This window comes from Cervus elaphus, chromosome 5 (assembly GCF_910594005.1).
Source record: "Cervus elaphus chromosome 5, mCerEla1.1, whole genome shotgun sequence".
Classification (NCBI taxonomy): domain Eukaryota; kingdom Metazoa; phylum Chordata; class Mammalia; order Artiodactyla; family Cervidae; genus Cervus; species Cervus elaphus.
The window spans coordinates 16,979,705-17,003,888 of record NC_057819.1 but is presented as its reverse complement, the minus strand read 5'-3'; the positions used below and the strand labels follow the sequence as shown (position 1 = coordinate 17,003,888).

General features: G+C 42.8%; 1 protein-coding gene across 8 annotated transcripts in view; it reads left to right on the top strand.

The window, feature by feature from the left end:
- Positions 1–24,184, top strand: part of CIT (citron rho-interacting serine/threonine kinase) — a 172,055-nt gene that overhangs the window by 91,864 nt on the left and 56,007 nt on the right. For all 8 annotated transcript variants that reach the window (XM_043901815.1, XM_043901816.1, XM_043901814.1 and 5 more), the window contains 11 exons: positions 116–259; positions 1,476–1,595; positions 7,447–7,617; positions 7,889–7,939; positions 8,707–8,760; positions 11,088–11,228; positions 13,102–13,227; positions 16,483–16,578; positions 20,762–20,878; positions 21,831–21,940; positions 22,951–23,125. In XM_043901815.1, the coding sequence (XP_043757750.1) occupies positions 116–259; positions 1,476–1,595; positions 7,447–7,617; positions 7,889–7,939; positions 8,707–8,760; positions 11,088–11,228; positions 13,102–13,227; positions 16,483–16,578; positions 20,762–20,878; positions 21,831–21,940; positions 22,951–23,125 (1,305 nt within the window). The remainder of the gene's footprint in view (positions 1–115; positions 260–1,475; positions 1,596–7,446; positions 7,618–7,888; positions 7,940–8,706; positions 8,761–11,087; positions 11,229–13,101; positions 13,228–16,482; positions 16,579–20,761; positions 20,879–21,830; positions 21,941–22,950; positions 23,126–24,184) is intronic.

Below are 24,184 nucleotides of genomic sequence, written 5' to 3'. Positions count from 1 at the left end.
TGGCGAGTTAGTGCCAACCGGGACCACCAGGTGGTTTCGGAGGTGGCTTGAGACGTGATTACTCCTAATGAACCCCCCACGGGCCTTTTTTAACGTGTTGCTGTGTCTATTTCAGATGGAGCAGGAAATGACCCGGTTACATCGGAGAGTGTCAGAGGTGGAGGCTGTGCTTAGTCAGAAGGAGGTGGAGCTGAAGGCCTCTGAGACTCAGAGATCCCTCCTGGAGCAGGACCTTGCTACCTACATCACAGAATGCAGTGTGAGCCTTCCCCCCAAAGCCCCCTTCCCTCGGAGGTGGCACTACCTGTTGTGTGTGTCTCATCCTGTTTCATGACAGCATCATGAGGCACGTCACAGCCAGGGGCAGAGAATAGAGAGGGAGGACGCACGAGCAGGACCTGTGATGTGCAGAGTAGCGTGCGCCAGGTGTGAGGGCCTGGAGACAGGAGGTCAGGCTCAGAGAGTCCAGGTAGGAGCCTGGAGACAAGCGTAGATGGCCTTGCAGAGGGTCTCACATCTCCCATCCCAACCTCTGTGGTCTACCTTGTGTCCTACATGATCAGCCTCAGGAACCAAGTTCCCAAATAAGGGCAAGACAATATGTTTTGAATTTGCCCCAAATCAACTATCGCCTAGAACCGGCATATCAACAAGAAAACTCAGGCTTTAAAACCCAGACCCTCTTGTCATTTTTTACCATGTGACTTTTTTTTCTTTCCTTCACAAGAGTAGACTGTCTTCTCCATTGTCTCGTTAAAAATTTTCATTCAGGTGTTTCTTAATGTACAGTCTTAAGAAGTTGAATCGCACATTTTTCAAGTGTTTTTTCCACAAGGGAGAGGAAATCTATAGAACGTGGCTGATTAAGAATAACTGCTATGTTTCCATTCCAGATTTGGCTGCCTTTCAGTGGTGGGTGAAGTTATTCAGCTCTGTATTTCAGATATATATTTCAGTGCTACTGAAGCATTAAGGGAACCTTATGGATGAAAGGTGTCCAGGAAACGTAAGCCAGGAGGTGGAAATAGATTGCTTGGAGTCCTAAATGATACCCGGGCAGAGAATGAAGTCATTGCTACTTTGAAAAAGGGTGATATACTTGATAGTCCTCGAATCACTGATATTCCAGAAGAGATTTTGTATCCACCCCAGTGGTGGTTTCATGGCTAGGGGATCTTACTAGTTTTCAGTCCTGAACATACAAGTAAGTATCTGCTAGGCCAGGTAGGAGACAGGTGGCTGCACTTTCAGGCTGGATCCATAGGTCTCAAGGTGTTTGAGATGATGATTTCTTGAACCAGGGGATTTTGCAGGATGAAACTTGGAATTCAGCAACCCACTGGAAGCTGTCGTCGTGGGTCCGTCACCCGAAACCGTCTTGGTGTCTGCGAAGCAGCCTGCAGCTCCCTTAATGAGTCTTTCAACTAGAGCAGGATCTATGGGGCATCCCTATTAAAAATTTTTGCTTTCCGCAGAGCTTAAAGCGAAGTTTGGAGCAAGCACGGATGGAGGTGTCCCAAGAGGACGACAAAGCACTGCAGCTCCTCCATGATATCAGAGAGCAGAGCCGGAAGCTCCAAGAAATCAAAGAGCAGGTATGACTTGCTACCTGGGAGCAGGGCACCAGCTCAGACCTCTCATTTCAGGGGAGGCATGTTTGAGGGGCAGAGAAATGGGGGGAGGAGGGGGAGAAAGAGGTATGTAGGTCATTTGGAACTTTCAGATTCCAAATGGAACTTTTTTAGATTCCACATGGTTTATATAAATGTTCTAGCTCCTTTTGAAGTCTGGACCCCACAATGACTACTCTTTTTCAATCAAAGGTGTAGGTTTAAAGCAGTGGTGGTGGGCAGACTACAGCCTGTGGGGGTGAATCTGGCCAACCAACCTGTTTTCCATGACCACAAGCTGAGAATGATTTTTGCATTTTTAAATAGTTGGGGGGAGGAATTCAAAAGAATAGTTCATGCTGTGCGGTTCAGATTTCAACATTTATACAAATAAAGTTTCATTGGAACACAGACACACCCATTCGCTTAGGTACTGTCTGTGGCTGCTGATCATGCTTCACTGGCAGAGGTGAGTAGCTGTGACAAGAGACCACATGGCCTGCAAAGCTGAAATGGCTTCCCATCTAACTTTCTACCAAAAGAGTGCCGACTTCTGCTTTTAAGACCATTGAAATAGTTTTTAAAGATGTTTTCATAGCTTTTTAGATGCACTTTATGTTTTTGAGAGAAGCCAGGATAATTCATAGTTTTGCTTATCTAAAGATGTATCCTAGGAGGGGTGTTTGAGCCATTAAGGCCGCGTCACAATTAACACAGCAAATCTTGACTACATAAAGCCCTCCCCTTCGTGTTCAGAAAAGAAAATCCAGACCTTTAAAAAGCCTACTCTCTTTTTTTTTTCCCCTTTCCTTTTCTAAAACAGTTTTCTTTCTAGATGGTTCATTTCTATTTTACTTCATTGTTTCCTTTTTAGCATGGATTTTTTTTTTTTGTCCTTTGAAGAAACCGTAAATAGAAACTTTAATGAAGAGAATGCAGTGAGCAATTGGAGAGCTGAATTATCAGCTGCCAGGCAACTCTCATTCACTTCAGAAAATCTAATGGAAACAGTGATGGAAATGAACATTTTTGTCTCTGGGTAGCGCACACTTAGCCATCTGGGTGGTTGCTAATGCAAGAAACTCTTGCAAATAATTTGATTCATTAACTGTTGTTTAAAGAAAGAATTACTGTTTTGGTTTTTTTTTTTTTTTTTTTGCATCATCTCATTATCACTTTAGTATTTTTTAAATCATTGGTTAAGATCCTCCTGCTTGATAAAAATGTTCTAAATAAACGTGCCTAGGAAATGGTGCAATCCAGTCATCAGGTTTCTGAACAGTACTAACTTAGAGATCTTGAAGGTTGTGCCTGCAGCTTGGAAAAGTGCACTTTGACAGTTGACTTGTTGCCCTTTTGTCCACACCATTTTTCCTCCTAAATGTTTCAAGAAGTAGGATTCTTTTTCTCCCATTAGTTCAATGTGTTTGGAAATTTGCTTTTGGTGGTATCCTGGGGAAATGAAAGCTGTGCTTGGCCACCAGAGGGAGCAGCTGGTGTCCCTGAAATTAAATAGAAACAGAATTTTCAGGACATTTTGAAAAGGTATATGCTGGTGCTTGAGTTCAAAGAAATGTCCTTTGTGATTCATATCACAGTTGGCATCCATGTGGAGTTTTAGATTTAATGACTGCTAAGTGTTCCATTTTGGGGGAAGAAAGCTTCTTCGTTTCAGATTTTATTTTTCATCGGAAGGAGGACTTACTAAAAAAATGACCCTCAGTAAGCTTGGTGAGAGTGCAATGTTTGCAATCCAGGAGAAACATATAATACTTTCAGTAAACGCCTAGTATTTGGTTTGTAGCCCACTGATTCCTCCCAGATTTGCCATTTATTTTTCTCTCTTCCTCTCAAAGCCAATTTCTATACCTCTGTTTATTTTAAGTGTTGCTTCTACTTAGCTATTTAAGAATGTTCAAACTACCCTACAATTGTAATCATTTCACATACTAGAAGGGTAGTACTCAAAATCCTTCAAGCTAGACTTCAGCAGTATGTGAACCAAGGACTTCCAAATGTACATTCTGGGTTTAGAAAAGGCAGAGGAACCAGAGATCAATTGGCCAACATTTGTTAGATCATAGAGAAAGCAAGGGAATTCCAGAAAAACATCTACTTCTGCTTCATTGACTACGCTAAAATCTTTGTGGATCACAACAAACTGTGGAAAATTCTTAAAGAGCTGAGACTACCAGACCACCTTACTGTTTCCTGAGAAACCTGTATGTGGGTCAAGAAGTAACAAGTAGAACTGGACATGGAACAGTGGACTGGATCAAAATGAAAAGGAGTACGATAAGGCCGCATATCATCACCCTGCTTCTTTACCTTGTATGCAGAGTACATCATGTGAAATGCCGGGCTGGATGAATCACAAGCTGGATTCCAGATTGCCGGGAGAAATATCAACAACCTCAGATATGAAGATGACACCACCCTTATGGCAGAAAGTGAAGAGGAACTAAAGAGCCTCTTGATGTGGTTGTAAGAGGAGAGTGAAAAAGCTGGCTTGAAACTCATCATTTATAAAAACTAAGATCATGGCATCTGGTCCCATCACTTTATGGCCAATAGTAGACGATAAAGTGGGAGCAGTGACAGATTTTATTTTCTTGAGCTCCAGAATGACTGCAACAGTGACTGCAGCCATGAAATTAAAAGATGCTTGCTTCTTGGAAGGAAAACTATGACAAACCTAGACAGTGCTTTAAAAAGCAGAGACATCACTTTGCCGACAAAGGTACATATAGTCAAAGCTGTGGTTTTTCCAGTAGTCGTGTATGGCTGTGAGAATTGGATCATAAAGAAGGCTGAGTGCTGAGGAATTAATTGATGCTTTTGAATTGTGGTGCTGGAGAAGACTGTTGAGAGAGTCCCTTGGACTGCAAGGAAATCAAACCAGTCAATCCTAAAAAAAGATCAATACTGAATATTCATAGGAAGGACTGATGCTAAAGTTGAAGCTTCAGTACTTTGGCCACCGGTTGTGAAGAGCTGACTCATTGGAAAAGACCCTGATGTTGGAAAAGACTGAAGGTAAAAAAGAGAAGGGGGTGGCAGAGGACAGAGATGGTTGGATGGCATCACCGACTCAGTGGACTTGAATCTGAGCAAACTCCAAGAGACAGTGAAGGACAGGGAAGCCTGGCATGCTGCAGTCCATGGGGTTGCAAAGAGTCAGACACGACTTAGCAACTGATCAACAACTTAGCTAACCCCAATGGAGTATTTGGGTTTGGTTTAAAATAAAAACACCTAGGGACTTTCCTGGTGGTCCAGTGACTAGAACCTGTACTTCTACTGCAAGGGGCACGGGTTCAATCCCTGGTCAGGGAACTAAGATCCTGTGTGCCATGAGGCACATCCAAAAATTTAAAGAATTTAGAAAACACCTAAATACCTCACATGATAGATTCATGCTCCATCACTAGCAATTGCTGGTTCCACCAACCCCCCTCCTTGGAAAGAGAATCAGAAATTTGGGTAACATAGAAGGCATTTGAGTTTTAAGACTTCAGATTGATTCTATTCAACCAAAATTGTAAAGTTCCATTCCAAAGAGTGACTTGAGGCATGACTCAAAAGTTGTCCACATTTCCTCATTCTGATCCTGTTCAACTATGACCAGCACTGAGCCCAGCTGAGATTCGGACAGCTCTCTCAGCTGTCCTTGGAAACAGACCTGATCATCATCTCTGAGATTTTTCTTGAAACAGGGATTTGATCAGCTGTTGGATGTATAGGATTTCCTTGAAGTAGCTGGCAGAATAACAGTGGCTCAATAAGTGAAGTAGAATCCTTTTTGATGTCTGTAGCAGGCTGGGTGCCCTGGGAGCTCAGATTGCTGACAGAGGTGTTGCCTGATTCGTGCCTTCCTCCCCTTGGGCGCTGACAGCTCTGGACAAAGAGATGTTTAGGGCAGGGGGTGGGGGGTGTTGGAACAGTGCTCTGTCCTTGCTCTTGACAAAACACAAAGACCACATTCCCTTTTTGCTGAAAGTTTAAGTCAGACAAGGGAGCTAGGGATAGAAGATGGCCAAGACTGATTCCCACCCGTCCGCTTCCTCCACAGTTTGTGTTGAGCTTGTGTGCAGCTCCGATGGTACTTTGGATTTTTTAAAATCAGGAGAAAAGAAATTGAATTTTTAGGTAAAAGAAAGTGTTTTCATAGATAATGTTTTTATCTTTATATTATATATATATAATTTTTTTTAATGGAGGAAGGGGTCCAGGAAGGCTTAATAATACCAGAGCTGTGCAAGTCAGAATAAGTCATCACACAGCCCTGGCCGAGGATGTGCCATCTCACATCGTTGACTCGTGTTCTGTTCTGTGAATTCAGATAATCGTTGAATAGTTTATAAAGACCTTTGGTTATGTAACCCAGCACCACCCACTTAGTGAGCCTCGTGCAGAAAATCTGGTGCCCCATGGCTTGTAGAATTGACCCTCAGTAACAATGCAGCTGGCCCTCTGTATCCATGATTTCTGTATGCATGGATCAACCAACCTCAGGTCGAATCTGGTCCTGGAACCAACCCCCTGTGTATACCAAGGGACGACTGTATGCTTTTAGTGCTCTGTTTTGTGCCCCCCCCCCCCTTTTTTTCTGCTTTCCTCCGTACCACTAACACAGAGAGATGTGTTTACATGAAAACTACCCATTTTCATAAGGATGTCATCTTCGCTTTAGTGTGCACATGGGAATTGCCTATTACAGTGGGATGAAGCTGTACTGTTACTGGGGGAAAAACATTTTATTGGTTAAAAACATATCCTTGCTCAGTGGATCTCTCTTCAGTTATTTCTTGGGAGAACAGGTCTTAGAGATGATTACTAGATGTTGTGAAGGTCAGAGACAGTCTTAGTTCAATTCTTTATTCTTTTCATTTTATATCCTCCACCCCCACCACCTTGGATTGGATAAATTTTGCTCATTCATAAACCTTACATGTATAGTCTTTGCTTTTGCCAATAGAGAATATTTTCGTTCTCTGCCCCAAAGTTTTCAAAACCACTGTTTATTTCTCATGGTAAATCAGTTTTGGAAAACCTCAATGCAGATTTTCTGATTTTAGAAATTCACTTTGAGAAAGGTTGGGCTGTTGGGATTACTTAAAGGCTTCTGCTCGAGGGAGCAAGGTAATTCTTTCCTTGGAGTCTTTCTCACAAGTTACTTTGACAGAGTCAGTGTTTCCTGACTCTTCCAAATTTCAGGGTGACTTGCATCTCAAGAGCATTGTTAAGTTCTTCATGCAGTTTGGGCCCCAGAAAAATTAATGGTGAGAAACTGACATGATGAGTTTTACCTTCCAAGATTCTCTCCATTGAGATTTCCAATTACCCCCTTGTGTCATCTGAAAGGTTAATTTTAAAACTAGGTACCATATTTAATTATGTTAGGTGCATGTGACTTCTAAAGGACAAATCTATATAAATGATTACCCTTGGGGGAAGCTTTGCGTAAGCAGATTATCATGGTTGTTTAAAGTACATCCCTTGCTGCTCTCCGGTGTTACAAAGGCCTTAAGGTTCTGCACTTCTTGTACGGTATTATTTGCTCAAAGGATCTAACTGTATATAAGCACATGTGTTCCAAATGGTGTTACTAGTGCTACATGATCTACATGAAAACAGTTTAAAGATTTAATATTCTTTTCTCTCTACTCACTCTCCACACACCTCACCTTCATCCGCATCTTTCACCTTTTCTCTGGGTCCATTTTCTGCTTATATCTCGTCACTGTGTCTTCTCTCTGTGGTTTTTCACCTTCACTTCCCATCTTCCCTTTCAGGAGTTCTAAAGTCCACCTTTCTTTGGTTGCCTACTCTTTAGGAGTACCAGGCTCAAGTGGAAGAAATGAGGTTGATGATGAATCAGTTGGAAGAGGACCTGGTTTCGGCGAGAAGGCGGAGTGACCTCTATGAATCGGAGCTCAGAGAGTCTCGGCTGGCTGCTGAAGAGTTTAAGCGGAAAGCAACAGAATGTCAGCATAAACTGATGAAGGTAGCTAGCTCCCCTCTGGGAGGGAGTTTTGGGGGTAGAATCCTGGATGATCTTAGCAATAATAAAGGGGATCCTAGCTTAATGAGTACATTTGAGAAGCCATGGGGTGCCATACAGAGTTCTGGTGTTGATTAGAGAAGGTAACTAAATTTTTTATTATTGTCCTAATTGTTTTGGCCACAGAGACCAAGAAAGTACAGCCTGTAGTGTTGTCTTATAAGATTTTTAGGTTCTTGAGAGTTCCCAATATGTTGTATCTTTTAAATTACAGGCTAAAGATCAAGGGAAGCCTGAAGTGGGAGAATATGCCAAACTGGAGAAGGTATTTTCCACTATTGGTATTGGGATTTGGGGCAGATGGTTTCTTAAATGAGCTTTCCGGGTGGCACTAGTGATAAAGAACCCACCTGCCAATGTAGGAGATACAAGAGACAAGGGTTGGATCCCTAGGTCGGGAAGATCCCCTGAGGAGGGCATGGCAACCCACTCCAGTATTTCTGCCTGGAGAATCTCATGGACAGAGGAGCCTGGTGGACCACAGTCCCTGGGGTTGCAAAGAGTCTGACAAAACTGAAGTGACTTAGCATGCACACATGCAGTCTCTTAAATGTTGCTCTCCGTGGCCTTTTGTTGGTTAAGAATATATTTGCAGTGAATAAAGAACTCTCTTCTGGGTTTATTTTGATGATCAGTCTCTGGATGACCAGGTTTAGTTTCAGCTATGGTTCTAAAAGGGGGAGAAGACACATCTTTTTTTTTTTTTTTTGTCATGCCCTCTCACAGTAACATACAAACCCAGATACTCAGTAAAACAGATGGGAAAATTTACTGTTTTCAAGTACAGGCGATTTCAGTTCCCTTTTTTGCCATCTGTATGTGTGTCGCTGGTTCTAGAGTAACGGTCCACATGGAGGTTTACACTGAGATATTCAAAGGCTTCTCTCATAGGCTACTGTTCTTCTCCATCAGTAGGTACTGGAAAACAATAAGACCCCCACAGAAACCTCAAGAAAATAGGCCTGTAGTAAATGTAGCAAGACCTTAATACCAATGTGCCTTTTGTTTTATTTCCTGGGATTTTAATTACAGATCAATGCTGAGCAGCAGCTCAAAATTCAGGAGCTCCAAGAGAAGCTAGAAAAGGTAAGCCCAAGGGGATATTTTGGGGAACTTACCTCCCATTTCCAAGTACTTTTTCTTGCCTTATCCTAGAGGTGAAATATCAAAGAAAGAGAATTAGTCACCCGTCACTGAGGGAGATGAAATGGGGTGGTGAGCTATATTACCTGAAAATATCAGAGTTCTGAATATACTTTCTCCTTTTGGGACCTGTCAAACTGTATTTGTTTAAACAAACAAACAAACCAGACACCAAGCTCTGTGAGACTGTCAATTCAAAGTTCAAATTCTACTATGACAAATCCCAAGAGGCTGGCTCCTCTTCCTTCAAGGGACCGGGTTCACATCTTGTTCATGACCCAGACGGCTTTCCATCAGAGACCATTGGCAGCCTTCCTGTCCACTGGGAGGCTGGAGAAGCCAGGAGTCCTCGAGTGGTTGGGGAGGAGGGTGGGTGTGGTTTATGGCTTCTGACACAGTGAGTGCTAATGGCCCTTCCTTTGGGTGAACAGGGGAAACGCTAAAGAAAGGGCCAGAATGAATATGGCCTTCACGAAGGTTTGTGAATGTGTTTAAAAGAGCCCTTTGATTTTCCTCCTCCTTCTTTCTAAAGTTGTGTTATTGAAAACATATAACATTGACTTTACCATTGTAATCATTTTGAGTGTCCAGTTCCTTAGTGTTAGATGTATTTCCATTGTACATCAAATCGCGAGAACTTTTTTGTCTCGCAAAACTTAAACTATCTGTTAGATGCTAACCACCCCTTTAGTGAATGCCCATCCTTGGCAAGCCCTTCCTTCCTTCCTTCCCTCCCTTCCTGTCAGTTTATTTTATTGAAATATAGTTGATCTACAATGTTTTGTCACTATACTGCACAGTGGAATGATTCAGTTATACACATATGCACATTCTTTTTATATTCTTTTCCTTTATGGCTTATTATAAAATACTGAATATAGTTCCCTCTGCTATTCAGTAGGACCTTGTTTATCCACCCTATATATATATGATATATATCACTCTATATTATAATTTGCCTCTGCTAATCTACTTTGCTTGTATGCTTCTGACTGCTTTAGGCACTTCCTGTTGGTGGACTCATACAGTGTTTGTCTTTTTGTGACTGGCTCTTTTCATTCAGCACAGTGTCTGGGAGGGTCATCTGCATTGCAGCATGTGGCAGGATCTCCTTTTCATAGGCTTCATGGTATTCCATAGCCGGGATGATCCACTTTTTCTGTATCCGTTCATCTGACTCCTTCCTGCCTATTCTTGAGCTCACTTCTGAAAGCCTCTCTCAGCTAGAAGTTTGTGTGAGGACTCATGTCTTCTAGGACTCTGCCCACCTTGTAGAAGAGGGGAGCAACCTATACATGTCAGCCACAGATTTAATTCTAAGTTTTCTAGTGGCTGTATTATAAAAAGGTGAAAACTCTTTGAATGATACAGTTTTCATAATGCAATATATACAAAATGTCATCACAGCATGTATTGATGTTAAAACATTTATACTGCTCCAGTTTTTAAATGAATTAAACTTTAGTAAACTTTAAAATTGATTTCCTAGTCACACCAGCCGCATTCCCAGTGCTCACTGGGCACCTGCGGGAAGCAGCTCCCACACTAGCCAGCATGCACCTCTCTCTAGAGTTTCCTTGCCATTTTCACTTTTTCAAATGATAATTTAAAGTGAATGAATGTGAGGTTGGTGGTTTACAGTTTGATCTTTATCGTGATGCTTGAAGAGCTGCAGTATAAAAAATTAAAAATTAACTTCAAAAGGTTAATTAAAAAAAAATGACTTCCCTAACATGAATTTTGAGTCACTACAAACGCTATGGTGGTTGTGCCCTCTGATAGGTATTTCTTATTATTAAAGATTTAAATTACAGCTTTTATGTTGTATTGTTATAAAAGTTAATAGTAGAGATTCCCCATAAAGAAGTTGGCAAGTGAGATGATTAAATAAGGAGAAAATTAATGCTCTGAGGAAAATACATTAATACTTGGGCAGATAAATCCAAGACCTTTTGTTTGCATTTATTCCAAAATATTGAATCAAAGATGCTAAAATTTGTCCAGTACTCCATTATCTTCTGTACCCCAGGAAATTAAAAAAAAAACAAAACAGCTTTAATTGTAGTGATGTTGAAAAATATAAGTGCACCTTAGATGAAATATAGAATAAAATGAAAAGTTTGTTTGTTTTTTAAAGAATGGATAAAAATATCCATTCAGTGTGACCCGATTTTTTTTTTTTCCTGTTTAGGAGATGATCCTCATATTTTTCTGTGTCTAAACTGGGCCATCTCACCCGTCCCCCACCTCTCCGTTTCTTCTCCTTTCAGGCCGTGAAAGCCAGCACAGAGGCTACCGAGCTGCTACAGAACATCCGTCAGGCGAAAGAGCGGGCCGAGCGTGAGCTGGAGAAGCTGCACAACCGCGAGGACTCCTCCGAGGGCATCAAGAAGAAGCTGGTGGAGGCCGAGGTGAGCAGGGGACCTCCAGCCCCGGGTCCCGCAGCGCCTGGCCTCTGGCTGTGTGGGGACGAAATGCAGGCACCACCTTCTCTCCGCTCGCCTTTGTTCAAACCACTTTTCCTTTCCACCCATTCCTCTGAACCCGAGAGGCTTGGGAACGTTTTCCCCAAAGGGGAGAAGCATTTGTCACAGAAGCTGCGAGTAGAAAGATGTTTTGATAAAAACCTTTCCTTCCCGTTTGTTTTCCTCTGACCCACTCACTTGTGTGGGTGGACTCATGTTTATCTAGGTGAACTGTGACGCCGTCCCTGAGGTCTTCTTTTCCTTCCCTCTGTATCCTTGCTTTTCCTTGACTTTTCCTCCCAGCAGTGATAATAACATAGTAAATTTCGAGGCTTCAGCTGTGACCTGTGTGTGTCGATAACTCCCAGATCTGTATTTTGGGGCCTCTTCTCTCCCTTCAATTCTTTGTTGTTGTTGTTGTTGTTGAAACCAATTATATAATTATGCAGGAAACACATGAGTGTCTTCTCATTGTTAAAAAAAGAAAAAAGCACAGAACTAAAGAAATCTAGAATCAGAAGGGACGTTTCCCCTTACTCCCCTCCAGCTTCCCCCATGCCTGGGAACGGTTCTGTGGAACAGCTGTGCCATAGTTGACTTAACCATCCCCCTTTCCTGAGCTTTCTGCTTCTCCCTATCACTGTGCTGGTGGTGACCTATTTGTCCACGACTCTCTGGGGCCACCCTCACCCACAATCCAGGCAGTATTTCCCACTGCTCCCCTGACAATCTTGCCTGGGTGTCTGGACAGTGCCTCTAACCTAGAATGAACTCACTATCTTCCCCAACAAGCTGGGTCATCTTTTCAGTCTCCTCATGCTGGTCAGGGCCATCGTCATCCTTGTGGTCACTCCAGGTTTGGAACCTTGACATCATCTGCTTCTCCCTGGGCGCTGCCATTCCACAGATTCTTCAGCCCTGTCGATGCACCCACATGGTCTCCCTCCCAGTGTCTGCCCCCCGCTGGCCTTTTCTGTGGCCTCCTCGTAGTGCAGGCGCGGGTGCTCTTCCTCCTAGCTGAGCAAATGTCGTCATTTCTCGGCTTTCTGCTTTCAGTCTCACTTTCCTCCCAGCTAGCTCAGAAATGTCAGACTTGTGGACCTCCAGCTCCAGGCTCATCACCACCCCTTGTACCATCCCAAACCCATTAGTGCTTCCCTGTGTCTTAGATACATGAGACTGTCAGCCATTTGACCCGCACATGCTCCCCTTCTCATGTTCTCCTGCTCCCTCCAAACTCACCTTATGCAGCAGCCCCTCTGTGCTCTACCTGGGGCCTAAGCTGGCCACCCCTGTGCTGTTACTGCTGTGCCCGTCTTTATTTGAAAGGCCTCCCGTCTCCCCTCCAGCCCGCTGCACCGGCCCCCTGCACAGCTCACATCTCCTTGACTCCTCCCCTCACCTGCTCAGTTCAAAGCCCTCTTTCCTGCCTGCAACCTCCCGCAGCGCCCCATACCTGTGTGCTTCATGGCTCTGCCCCTTTTCACCCATTTTATGTTTACTTGTCTTTCTCTTACCTCTTCCAAGGGCAGGCATTCTGTCGATTTCCTCTGGGCATTTTCCGAGATGCCTAGTGTGCTACCTTGCAGATAGTAGGTGCTTGGTAAATATTTGAATGAATGAATGCACTCTTGTAACCTACACAAGCGAGTACTACTCGGATTCCAGAACCGTGTCTTCCTCGCCGTGGCTCTGGGTGCCTGAGACCTCTCCTCCCTGCCGCGAGCGTCCGCTTCCCGAGGGCCCCCTCCCTCGGCGCAGGCGTTGCGCCCGCAGCCGTCACCCCATTAAAACTCTCTGATTGATTCACGATCTACAGGAACGCCGCCACTCTCTGGAGAACAAGGTAAAGAGGCTAGAGACCATGGAGCGTAGAGAAAACAGACTGAAGGATGACATCCAGACAAAGTCCCAACAGATCCAGCAGATGGCTGATAAAATTCTGGTGAGCAGGAGCCAAAGTTGGCAAGTTCAAAGATAACAGGTTACAGAGGGAAGGGGGTCAAAAGAAGAACCAACCACCGTCAAAGGGGAGGTTGTCGCCGAGCAGGTGAATTAAGAGGAAGTGGTCTTAGCGGATGACACATCAGAGACTAGCATGAGTAACCTTACAGGTTGGACTTTTCAGCACTGGTAACAGATCCATCAGTATGTTTTTTTTTTTCTCTCTGTTTGCTACTGGCTGACCTTTAGAAATACGAACGTGCACACTCTGTCATCTCCAATACATTTCTACAGGAGGATTTATGTGCTCCTATCAGCAGAGTTTTGTATGGCTGTTAATATTGCAAATGCTCATTTAAATAAAGGGGGGGTAGGGGTTCAGGGCTTTAAGACTAACGCTCAGATCCTCGCTTTTGTAGAGGAAAGAAGTTAGTCACGCAGAATTGTTTTTCTCTAAGTAGTATTTGTCATAGATCCATGTTCACCCACTCACTTTCTCTGCTACAGTTGGTTATTATTCTTATTATTATTTTCACTTTCCTTAGATGTAGCAGATCTTTTTTTTTTTTAGGTTTGTAATCACAGTGATTCTGTTTTTGGCTCTGATCAAATTAACTTGATCAAGGAAGGCTTGGGTGGTACTTGCCAACGTGTTGGAAGTTTTGCTCCTGCCAGGGTGGAAGGCAGGTGAACCTTTAAAGGACTCTCCTTGAATTTCAGTGCCCAAATCAAGAATTTGATGCCACTTTGGGGAGTCTGTTCATAGCCCCTTCCTTCCCTGCCCCTGGGAGAGACTCTGGAATAGTCGACCTTCCTCTCCACCATAAAAAGGCAAGGTGGTAAGCAGGGTGCTTCCCGCCTCCCTCTCTCTGGCTCTCTCTCTCTGCATCACTTCTGGGAAATGAGTCACCAGCAACTATATGAACTCCAGAATGACCGACTTATAGGCCTATACTAAATACCAAACAAAAACCAATAAAAACCCAACGTTTCAAATCTTTACATCTCTGTCTGTATTCATGAGCATATGGGTATTCTTGAACAAATAGATGAAAAGAGAAATCAGTTAAGTTGTTTTGCTTTGACACACAGTCTTCATAGATCCGTCTACACACAAAGGCAGATGTGACTGTTAGTCTACTCTCTGTTCTCTCGTTCCGTCATCCAAGTTTCTCTTGGCGATTGTCAAGTGTGTGAATTTTACCGTGAGTCAAGTGAATTCCCACCGAGATTCCACCACTGCCACCTCTTGCTTGGTGCGAACGACGTGGTTAAGTCTCTTGTGGTTGCAAAGTGTTTCTCTGTTTAATGGTGATGTGTTCATTCATTCATTCAACAAATATTTAATGAGCTTCTACTATGTGCCAGGCACTATTCTAGGAACTGGAAACAGAGCAGCGAACAGCAGTGTTTGCATAACAGGACGGAAGAGTCTGATCCAACACATGTAGAAAAGATAACGTTTTAAAAAATGACAACAACAACAAAAAATGCCAAAATGCCAAGAAGTCAGATTTTAGAATGTCCGCTTTTCCAAAGATTCATTTGCAATTAAAACGTCGGAGTGTAGAGTTCTGCATTCCTGGATTATATGTTGCAAAGTCCCATTCATACATGGATCAGAAATTTGGTCTCAATGTTGTGAATCTCAGATGTCTGAGTTTTCAGCCTGTTTTCAGTTTGATTTTCATTCCTGTGCCATTTTAGGAGGACTGAAACTGAGACAATTATCAAGTGATTTCTAATGTAAAGGAAAAGTAGCAGATTTCTTTTTCCAAGTGTGTCTTATAACCTACCCTAGTACCTTTGTGGTCATGACTTCATCTATCAGAAAGTATCTTTTGTTCAAGAACCTGGTGCTTAGGCTGTAAATAAAGTATCTGGAACAGGCGCAAAGAGGGGTCCTTAATACTGTGACATCATGATGATGCTCGGAAGGTCATCTCAAATGTCATTTGCATTAAAGTATTTGCTATTCTGATAAGAACTTTCAAAATAGATAATTGGGGTTCTCATTATAGCAGAGTCTTTTGCCTTAATAAAAAGACCTCGTTTCTGGGGATCCTTTAATATACCTAAAGCCCTTAAAGTATGTTTTTATTACTTAACATCCTATTTACATTCAACTTTTCAAGATGACATCTGTTAGATTGCAATAGATCTTGTGCACCTGGTTTTAACATTGAATACTTTACTGGCCCCCAAGTCAAAGTTGGTGTTTGCAGACTTCAGGATTTCAAAAGCTTAATCAGTACCATTTCATGTGTGTGTGAATCTGAAAGTATTTTTTCCTCCATTTTATGGCCATATCCTGTATAATTTCCTCATTCTTCAAATTCTCATAATTATTTCCATTTCAAAGCAAATCTTCAAGGTAGTGTGAAGAGATGAGAACTTGGAGTAATGACTTTTGATATTAGTAATTAACTAATGGGTCCAGATTCATAAGAATTAATGTAGATGCAGATAGTTTCATTTAGAGACTATTTCAGTAAGTTGAATTCTGCCTTTTATATGATCAGTTTATAATATGTTGCAAATGAATTGGTATAATTTCCAAATGAATTTTGTTTAAAAGCAGAAATCTTAATAGAATAAAGAGGACTTTACATTTGAGCTATTTATATTACTCCAAATTCTCTTCCTATCTTCCATATATGTGTACACATATTTATGTCATTTTTAGTCAATTTTATGTTCTGCCTTCTTCCCATTAGTGTTACATCATCAACACATGATATCATATGAACATCTCTAGATAGTCACATTCTCCATATTACCAGTCAGTTAAATTATCATTCAAAACTCAAAGTGTTTGAATTGTCATATTAGTTTTCCTTCTTAGCTAGGGTTCCTGTGCAATCTTATTTAAAGCTGTCATTGGAGCAAAAATTGCCTGAGGCTCAAGATAGTTGGTCAGGGGCTTTGCACTGTATGGAATTTTGAAATTGTGTTGTCTTGTTACTCTCATTTCTCTAAGCAGAGATGAAGAGCTGCCTTTGACCTGTCACACTGATTGATTTCTGATCCCAGCCCACCAGCTGTGTGTGTATATGTGTGAATACTTGGACTTGGAAATCCCAGGGCCAAGGCTCAGTGGTGGTTTCCTTCTCAAGAGCCTTAGGGGCTAGTTGTGAGGAAACACATGCCTGTTGTCTCTGGTGCCTGTGCCAAAGCCGTGTTTCCCCTGAATGTCTGACATGCCTTGGCTCTGTCCTTGCTTCACACACCTGACCGTCTCCTCTTTTTTGTCTAGGAGCTGGAGGAGAAGCACAGGGAAGCCCAGGTCTCAGCCCAGCATCTGGAGGTGCACCTGAAACAGAAAGAACAGCACTATGAAGAAAAAATTAAAGTAAAGACACCTTCTGGTTTTCTCTCCCCTTCCTCCTAGAGCACCACGTAGCTCCTCTCTCTTCCCAGGTGCTTTGAGCCACTTCTTGTTAGAACAAAGGACTGTCTGGGGTAAACGCTGTCCTCAGGCCATGATGGGGGGTTTTATCCATGGAGGGGGTTGGATATCAGAAGTTCAAAAATAGTTTATTTCAAAAAATTTGGTCATCATGTATCTTTAACTATTTAAAGATATCTTTAATATATTAAAATATTTAAAATATTTTTTAAATAAATCTTTAAAATATTTTTTGACCCACTGTTACTCAGTCCATGATAATTTAGATTTAGACAGATTCATCATTTCTTGGCTTTTAATTTCCTTCTTGCATCTTAGACCTAGATCTTTGTCTTTTATATAAAGTGTATCCTTGAGGACTTTCTTTAGTGGAGGTAATGCTGGTGCCAGCCTCTATGTTTTGTGTGTCTGAAAATGTCTCTGTTTCTTCCTAGTTCTTGAAAGATGTTTTGACAGGGCATAGATTTCTAGGTTGGCAGTTATTTCTTATGATACTTTTTGAAAATATCATTCCATTGATGTGTTTGGCTTTTATTATTGCAGTTGACAGTCAACTGTCAGTCTGTTGCTTTCTTTGAAAGCAGTCATTCTTTTTTCTTTTAAAACTTTGTTTTGTCTTTAATTTTCTGAAGTTTTACTGTGATAAAACTTTACATCTAGACAGATGTGGAGTTATTTGTTTATCCTTCTTGAGATATACTTGACTTTGGATTATATTAAAAAACATTCCTGAAAATTATTGGTCATTATGTCTCAAATATTTCCTCTTCCTCTTCTCTTTCCTTCCCTTATGGGGATTCGATTGGGCATGTGTTAGGTTATCCCTTGTCTTTTGGTGCTGCATTCTGGTTAAGCTCTAATTGATTTTCCAGTGCACTCATCCTTCCCTGTCTAATCTGCTGCTAAACCCATCCATTGAGTTTTAAATTTCAGTTAATGTATTTATTGGTTTCTTGTCAGTCTGTTTGGTTCTTTCCCAAGTTTACTAGATTGTTTAAGACAAGAACTTTTTTTGAAGCTTATCTTCTGCTTCTTTAAACTCATTAGCATAGTTGTTTTTCCGTCTACAGCTGATGATTCCAGTTTCTGAAGGTCTGTTTCTGCTGCTGTTTGTCCTGGTTCTTTTTTGTGGTGTCTGTCTTTTTGTGTGCCTGGTCAGCTGCTCATTTTCCTTGGAAAATTAGTAATGGGGATTCTTTGAGACCTTGAATGAAAATGTGTGCCCACTTTGGGGGCATCCCTGGGCTTTGACTTCTCTATTTCCTTACCCTTTGGGGAGATTGAAAATGAAGCTCAAGTTTGTTTCAGCAAATGCCTCAAGTTCAAAACAGCTTTCTGTGCTTCTTACCTCTCTGGGTTTCTGCTTTCACTTAGATTTTAGTCTGTAGTTTCTACTCTCTTGCCAGTTTTTAGGTACTTTTGGAAAATGTTTTTCATATTTTATCTAGCATTTAAATCATTTATTGTAGAAGAGCTGGCTTAAGTAATCCAGCCCACTTTATCAAATAGTGAATTAAATTATTTTACTTATTGACATTATTATTTCATTTCAATTTTTAGTAGTAAGTTCGGTGACCAGAAGTGACCACCAGCCTATTTGCTTTTAAAAGCACACCATATTTTCATTGTGATTTTGGACCAAGCCTTTAATTATGTCTTATGTTCTTGAGAATCAGACATTGATTGGTCATTACATCTCAAATACTGTTATTTTCCCTTCCAAGTCAGACATTGAAGGAGTCTTTTAATTTTTGTGATAATTGTATTACTGGTTTGGTTGGTATCCTCAAAGAGTTAGCTATTCCTGTTTTGGGGAACAACAAGTATACATACTCACATAGCATCCTCACCATCACTCTTCTGGCATCCTCTCTTTCACCCCTGGGGTTACTTTTGGTTATTTTTCATTGAAAGAAATACAAGGAAAGAACCTAGAATGGACCTTAGTTTTAGTGTGAGTGCCTGCTTTCATAAACATTTTCCACTTTATCTGCCAATTTTTGGTTTTAGTTCTTACTGGCTTCTAGACTTTTATCTTTGAAATAAACTACCTTTCAGAAAATTATGAGAATGTTTACAATTGTCCACTGGCACCTTTGCATGATGAAAATAACCTTTGCAAATTTCATTGTGTAATTTGGGTGAGTATATTGACTTTCCTGTCAGAAAACCATGTTTTATCTTAAATTGATATAAATGTCTACAGTGGAATCTCTGATTTCAAACAAATTCCTTGCTTCCCTCTCGTGCATCATCTTGTTCATCCTCCTGCCAGTTTAACCCAATCAAAACCAGGATGTGTGCCATCTTGATAAAGGCTTGTCCCTTCTGGCTCATACTTCTTTGTGTTGGTATTCATTGCTGCCAACATGGAGGTCTTATTTATTTAGTATTTATTTTTATTTATTTATTTGACTGCACAGGGTCTTCATTGTGGCATTCGGGATCTTTTAAGCTGAGGCATGCAAACTCTTAGTTGTGGCCTGTGGGATCTAGTTCCCTGACCAGAGATCAAATCTGGGCACCCTGCATTGGGAGCATGGAGTCTTAAACACTGGAACACCAGGGAAGTCCTTGGGGAGGTCTTATTTTGAACAGAGTCATTCTGAAAATGGGCTTCATTGCTTTTTACGTCATAAGCAAAAGGTTCCTTGTGTAGGCATTATGTGTTCTCTGCTACCTTCTAGGTGGCAAGAACTTGGCTTTATAGATCCTAGAGAATGTTAGGTAGAGATTTGTTTTCTTCTTTCTTCCCTCCTGGCTTTATGAAACCATTTCTTTTTAGTCAGCTCTGCTTTGTGGCCCTGTTTTATCGCCTCTAAGGCCATTTTGGTAATAATTGTGATCATACCCCAGATTCGGTCCCTATTCGTAATTTTAGAATCGCATCCTGACGTCCAAGAGAATGGGCCGCTTATCCTCTTGAGGTTCATCCCTCCTCCCATGACCCCGTCCTCCACCTCTTATTCTTTTCTACCAACTTTCACTGTTTTTTTCATTAGTCAGTTCTCGTTTAAAACCCTCTTTGAAATTGTCCTTTTCTTTCTTTATCACACAGACCCCCTCCCTGCTCACTGGCTCTTTTTAGGGACGATGTCCCCATGAGCTGTGAAGGGCCCTTCACAATAGACAGTGTGGGAAAGGCTGATTTCAGCTCCCATCTGTGACCCCAATTCTTTGGGCTTTCTTCCCAGTATCAGATGTGGTGTCATTCAGAGAAGCTCAGTGATGAGAAACACAGGGTCAAAGGCTTGGCAAGTCATGATGTCGCCTTCCTTTTTTCCTCTCATTTTCGCTGGGTTGTTTTGGCAACTGGTGGTGCTCTGTGTGTCCCTCGCAGAACATTAGATCAAGCTGGTAGATGGTGACACCATTACTGTTTTATTTTTTCCTCTTGGGAACACTAGGTGCTTACAGTGGCATTTTCAGCACTGAGAACACATGATTTCTCTTCCCCTGGGAAAAGTTTCTCTTTCCAGTGACTTTTTTTTTTTTTTTTTAACGCCCAGCTGGATCAGAGGAAAGATCGGAAGAAAGAGTTCTTTTCCCCCCCACTTTATGCTGTCTCTTCAGTCTATTGACTCCCCACCTACTTTATCAGTAGGCCGAATCCTCTTGTCCCTGGTTGTTTTTGAACATCAGCTTTCCTTGGTCACACAGGTTTCCTCAGCCTTCAGCTTTCTATCCCTCCACTCCCAGTCTGAAGATAACAAGATTATTTCGGTACAAATTAAGAGCAGGCGTCGTTCTGAAAACTGCTGGCACATGGACTACTATAAAATTGCCCCTAGCTACTAGCTGCAAATCATAAGATCTCTAGAGAGATTCCACCCCCCCCTGCCCCCGCACCGCCCTCATTCTGGTGTCCACCTGCACTTTGACTATCCCTCTCTGGTCTTTTTGGTCGCTAATTTTAAAATAAATTCTTAGTTCAGGTCCTCCAGTTACTTGCCATTTGATGATCACACTTGACTTCTTCGCCTCATCCCAGCTGATAGATCTCTGCCCTGGGCTTGGGGAAGCGTGGCTTCTCCAGTGCTTTTCCTCTCCTTTCCTGCTTTTGTTCGGTACCTCTTGTTAGTCCGCTGGGCTCAGGACACTAACTTCTCCTTTTGTTTCCCCTCAGGTGTTGGACAATCAGATAAAGAAAGACCTAGCCGACAAGGAGACACTGGAGAACCTGATGCAAAGACACGAAGAGGAGGCCCATGAGAAAGGCAAAATTCTCAGCGAGCAGAAGGCGGTAGGTAGATGGAATCGCAAAGCTGGTTTTCATGGGAGGGTTTGTGAACCATGCCAGAAATCATGGGCTGGAGACGAGTCCATTTGGTCTGTTTTATCTCGTGGAGTCTGTCACTAACAGAAAGCTCTGTCTGCAAGCCCTTCCTCTGGTAAAAAATGTGGCGGGGGTGGCTTGTGGCCAGTTTTTGCCTTTCACACCCTTCTTTAAGAACTCACGCTGACCTGCATCAACTAGAACTGTGACTTTTAAAACATCCCCCTGATAATAAGCCTGGTGGCCCTTGGCCTCCGCCAAGCATCTTATTTCCTTTCTAATCCCTGCAGGCAGATGTTTTCAGAAACCTGCACCTTAAAAGATTCCCCTGTTGTGCTTGTTAATCTACTTATTATCTCAGACCCTACTGAGATTTTTCACATCAGAATCTCTAAAGGAGGGTCCTGGGAAATGATATTTTTAACCATCAAGCCCCGTCCTGGCCAATTCTTATGATCCACTAAGTTGGGGAAGCTTTGATGTAGAGAATCTAGGACAGTAAGGGCTGGGTGAGAAGGAGTCATTCAGAGAACGACAAGCCCGTGGGTGATAAGAACAGGAACTTGCAGATGCAAGGTTTAGAGGCTCCTGCAGGCTCGGGTCACATGCGGACGACACAGGGATTTAAACGAGGCCTGTTGACTCAGGGAATGCCAGGTTCCTCAACAGGTCCTCCTGCGGGTGTTTCCTGCAGGTCCCTCAGCTACTGGGGGGATGTGCAGCCTCCGTTGATAAAGTGAATGAGTGCCGTCACTGGGGCTGTGAGCTCTCTGCCTCTTAGGGTATAGGCTAGTTGCATCTCTGGTCTGACGGTCCTGCTTTTCAGACGGTCCTCCTCCCTGGCCCATGTGGCCTGTGTCATTCTCCCTCCAGTGGCACCGTCTGTGTGCAAGGTTCCAAAAGATACCGTGTGTTTCAGATGATCAATGCCATGGATTCCAAGATCAGATCCCTGGAACAGAGGATAGTGGAATTGTCGGAAGCCAATAAACTTGCGGCCAACAGCAGTCTTTTTACCCAGAGGAACATGTAAGTGTTCTGATTCTAAGTGCGTGCCTGATTCCACTCTGGTCCTCCCTCCTGGGGCACAAACTCCACTCTTCTGTGTGGTGAAGCCAAAGTGGATTTAATGATTCCTATTCTGGGGCCCAACCTCTGTATACTTAGGAAGTTTTGCCTCCTCTGAAGTGGTCTCTCTCTACCCTGTCCTTTCTTTTGAGCTGGGTTTTCTCAAATGCTTCAGATTCCCATCCCATCACAGAGTGTTTTGCTCTCTCTAACGAGGCTATTTAGAGCTGGCTTCTGGAGCGCTGCCATCCTTGTTCCCCAGACTCGCGTCCTGTAATCAGTTGGAGGTGATCTCCAGTGTGCCCGACTGGGCCATCTAGTTTCTGTTGTGAAGCTGGGCTCTGGGAGGTGAGTTTTGGGGGATTCAGCAGGTACTCTTCTGTGATCCAGGAGCACTTTGATCTTAATCTTTTCCCCCAAAGAATTACAATCTCCAGGATTTCCCTCCCGCTTAGATATGTCCCTTTAGACATCTTAAACATTCCCATCTTAGTTTAAACCTGCTTGGTAGGCCGCTGTCTGATCTTTGAGTCATTCTAGCTTCTGAGCAGCCTGTGGTTAACAGAGAAGTGGAAGGAGTATCGTTCTTTTTCCTTAGGACCCCCTTTTCCCTAGGGTCCCTGTCAGTGAGTCATTAGGGTGCTCTTGTACTCAGGAGGCCCTTCCTGCTGTCCTGTACAGACTAGAAAAACAAAAAGGTCTACCAAAAGAGTGAAATGATAGTATCCCTTGACCATACTTAATCTCATCAACAAGGGACTCTGAGCAGTGGGGACTAAGTGGGCCCCAGGTCCCCCTGCTGGAGTCATGCACACAAGGCCAGGTCTGAACAGCACTAACTGGGGAACAAGTGTGGTCCACTTAACTGAGACACACCTCTCTCTCTGTTTCTGCCTGTCCTTCCAAGGGGGGACATGCTCACCTCTAACGAGACTGTGATTTTGCTTGGCTCCTCCTGCCACCCCCACCAGGAAGGCCCAGGAAGAGATGATTTCAGAACTCAGACAACAGAAGTTTTACCTGGAGACGCAAGCTGGAAAATTGGAGGCCCAGAACCGGAAGCTGGAGGAGCAGCTGGAAAAAATAAGCCACCAAGACCACAGTGACAAGAACCGTTTGCTGGAGCTGGAGACCAGGCTGAGGGAGGTAAGAGTGAAGGTGACCTCCCAAGGGCATTTGTTGGAGCACCAGAGACCCCAGCCAGCCAGGTGTCAAGCTCAAATCAATACATACATGAACGCCATCATGGGTGGTGGTGAAGAGTGCAGTCGGGACCACAGGGGTCTGGGTTAGAATTCCACCTCCGCTTCTTAGGAGTTTGACAACCTCAGGGCTGCTCTTTTATCAGGTTACACAAGGATGACGTACATTGATGCACCTTCAGGTTACATGTAGCCGTGTGTGTATGTCAACCCCAGTCTCCCCACTTACCCCACCCCCCACTCCCCCCGTTAACCATACGTTTGTTTTCTACATCTATGAGTCTCTTTCAGTTCTGTAAATAAGTTCACTTGTACCTTTTCTTTTTTTTTTTAGATTCCACATGTAAGTGATATCATATGATATTTGTCTTTCTCTGTCTGACTTCACTCAGTATGACAGTCTTAAGTCCCTCCATGTTGCTGCAGATGCATTATTTCATTCCTTTTTAGGGGTGACTAGTATTCCAATGTGTATATGTACCACATCTTCTCTGTCCATTTCTCTGTCGATGGATATTGAGGTTGCTTCCACGTCCTGGCTGTTGTAAACAGTGCTGCAGTGGGTTGCATGTATCTTTTCAAATTATGGTTTTCTCTGGATATATGCTGAGGAGTGGGATGCGGGGTCATATGGTAGCTCTGTTTTTAGTTTTTTAAGGAACTGCCATACTGTTCCCTATGGTGACTGTATCATCAAAATCCTGTTGGTTCTCTAGGCTACATCTCTTGTCTTTCTCCTCTTCATGCCTATGACCTCTGAGACTTGGGTGTTATCTTTCCCAAGGAGCCTTCTCCAGTCCCCTGGACCTAGATGGAATGTCTCCTTTGGATCCCCATGGCCTTTCATGATTAGCTTATTCTCTGTGTACCCCTTGGCTGTCTTCATTAAACAGCGAACTCTCAAACAGCAGCAGGCATCTCTTATTTGCTTGGTGACCCCATGTCCAGCACAGGGTCTGGTCCTTAGAACAGCTTATCACATTGGTTATGTCAGCAGATGTGC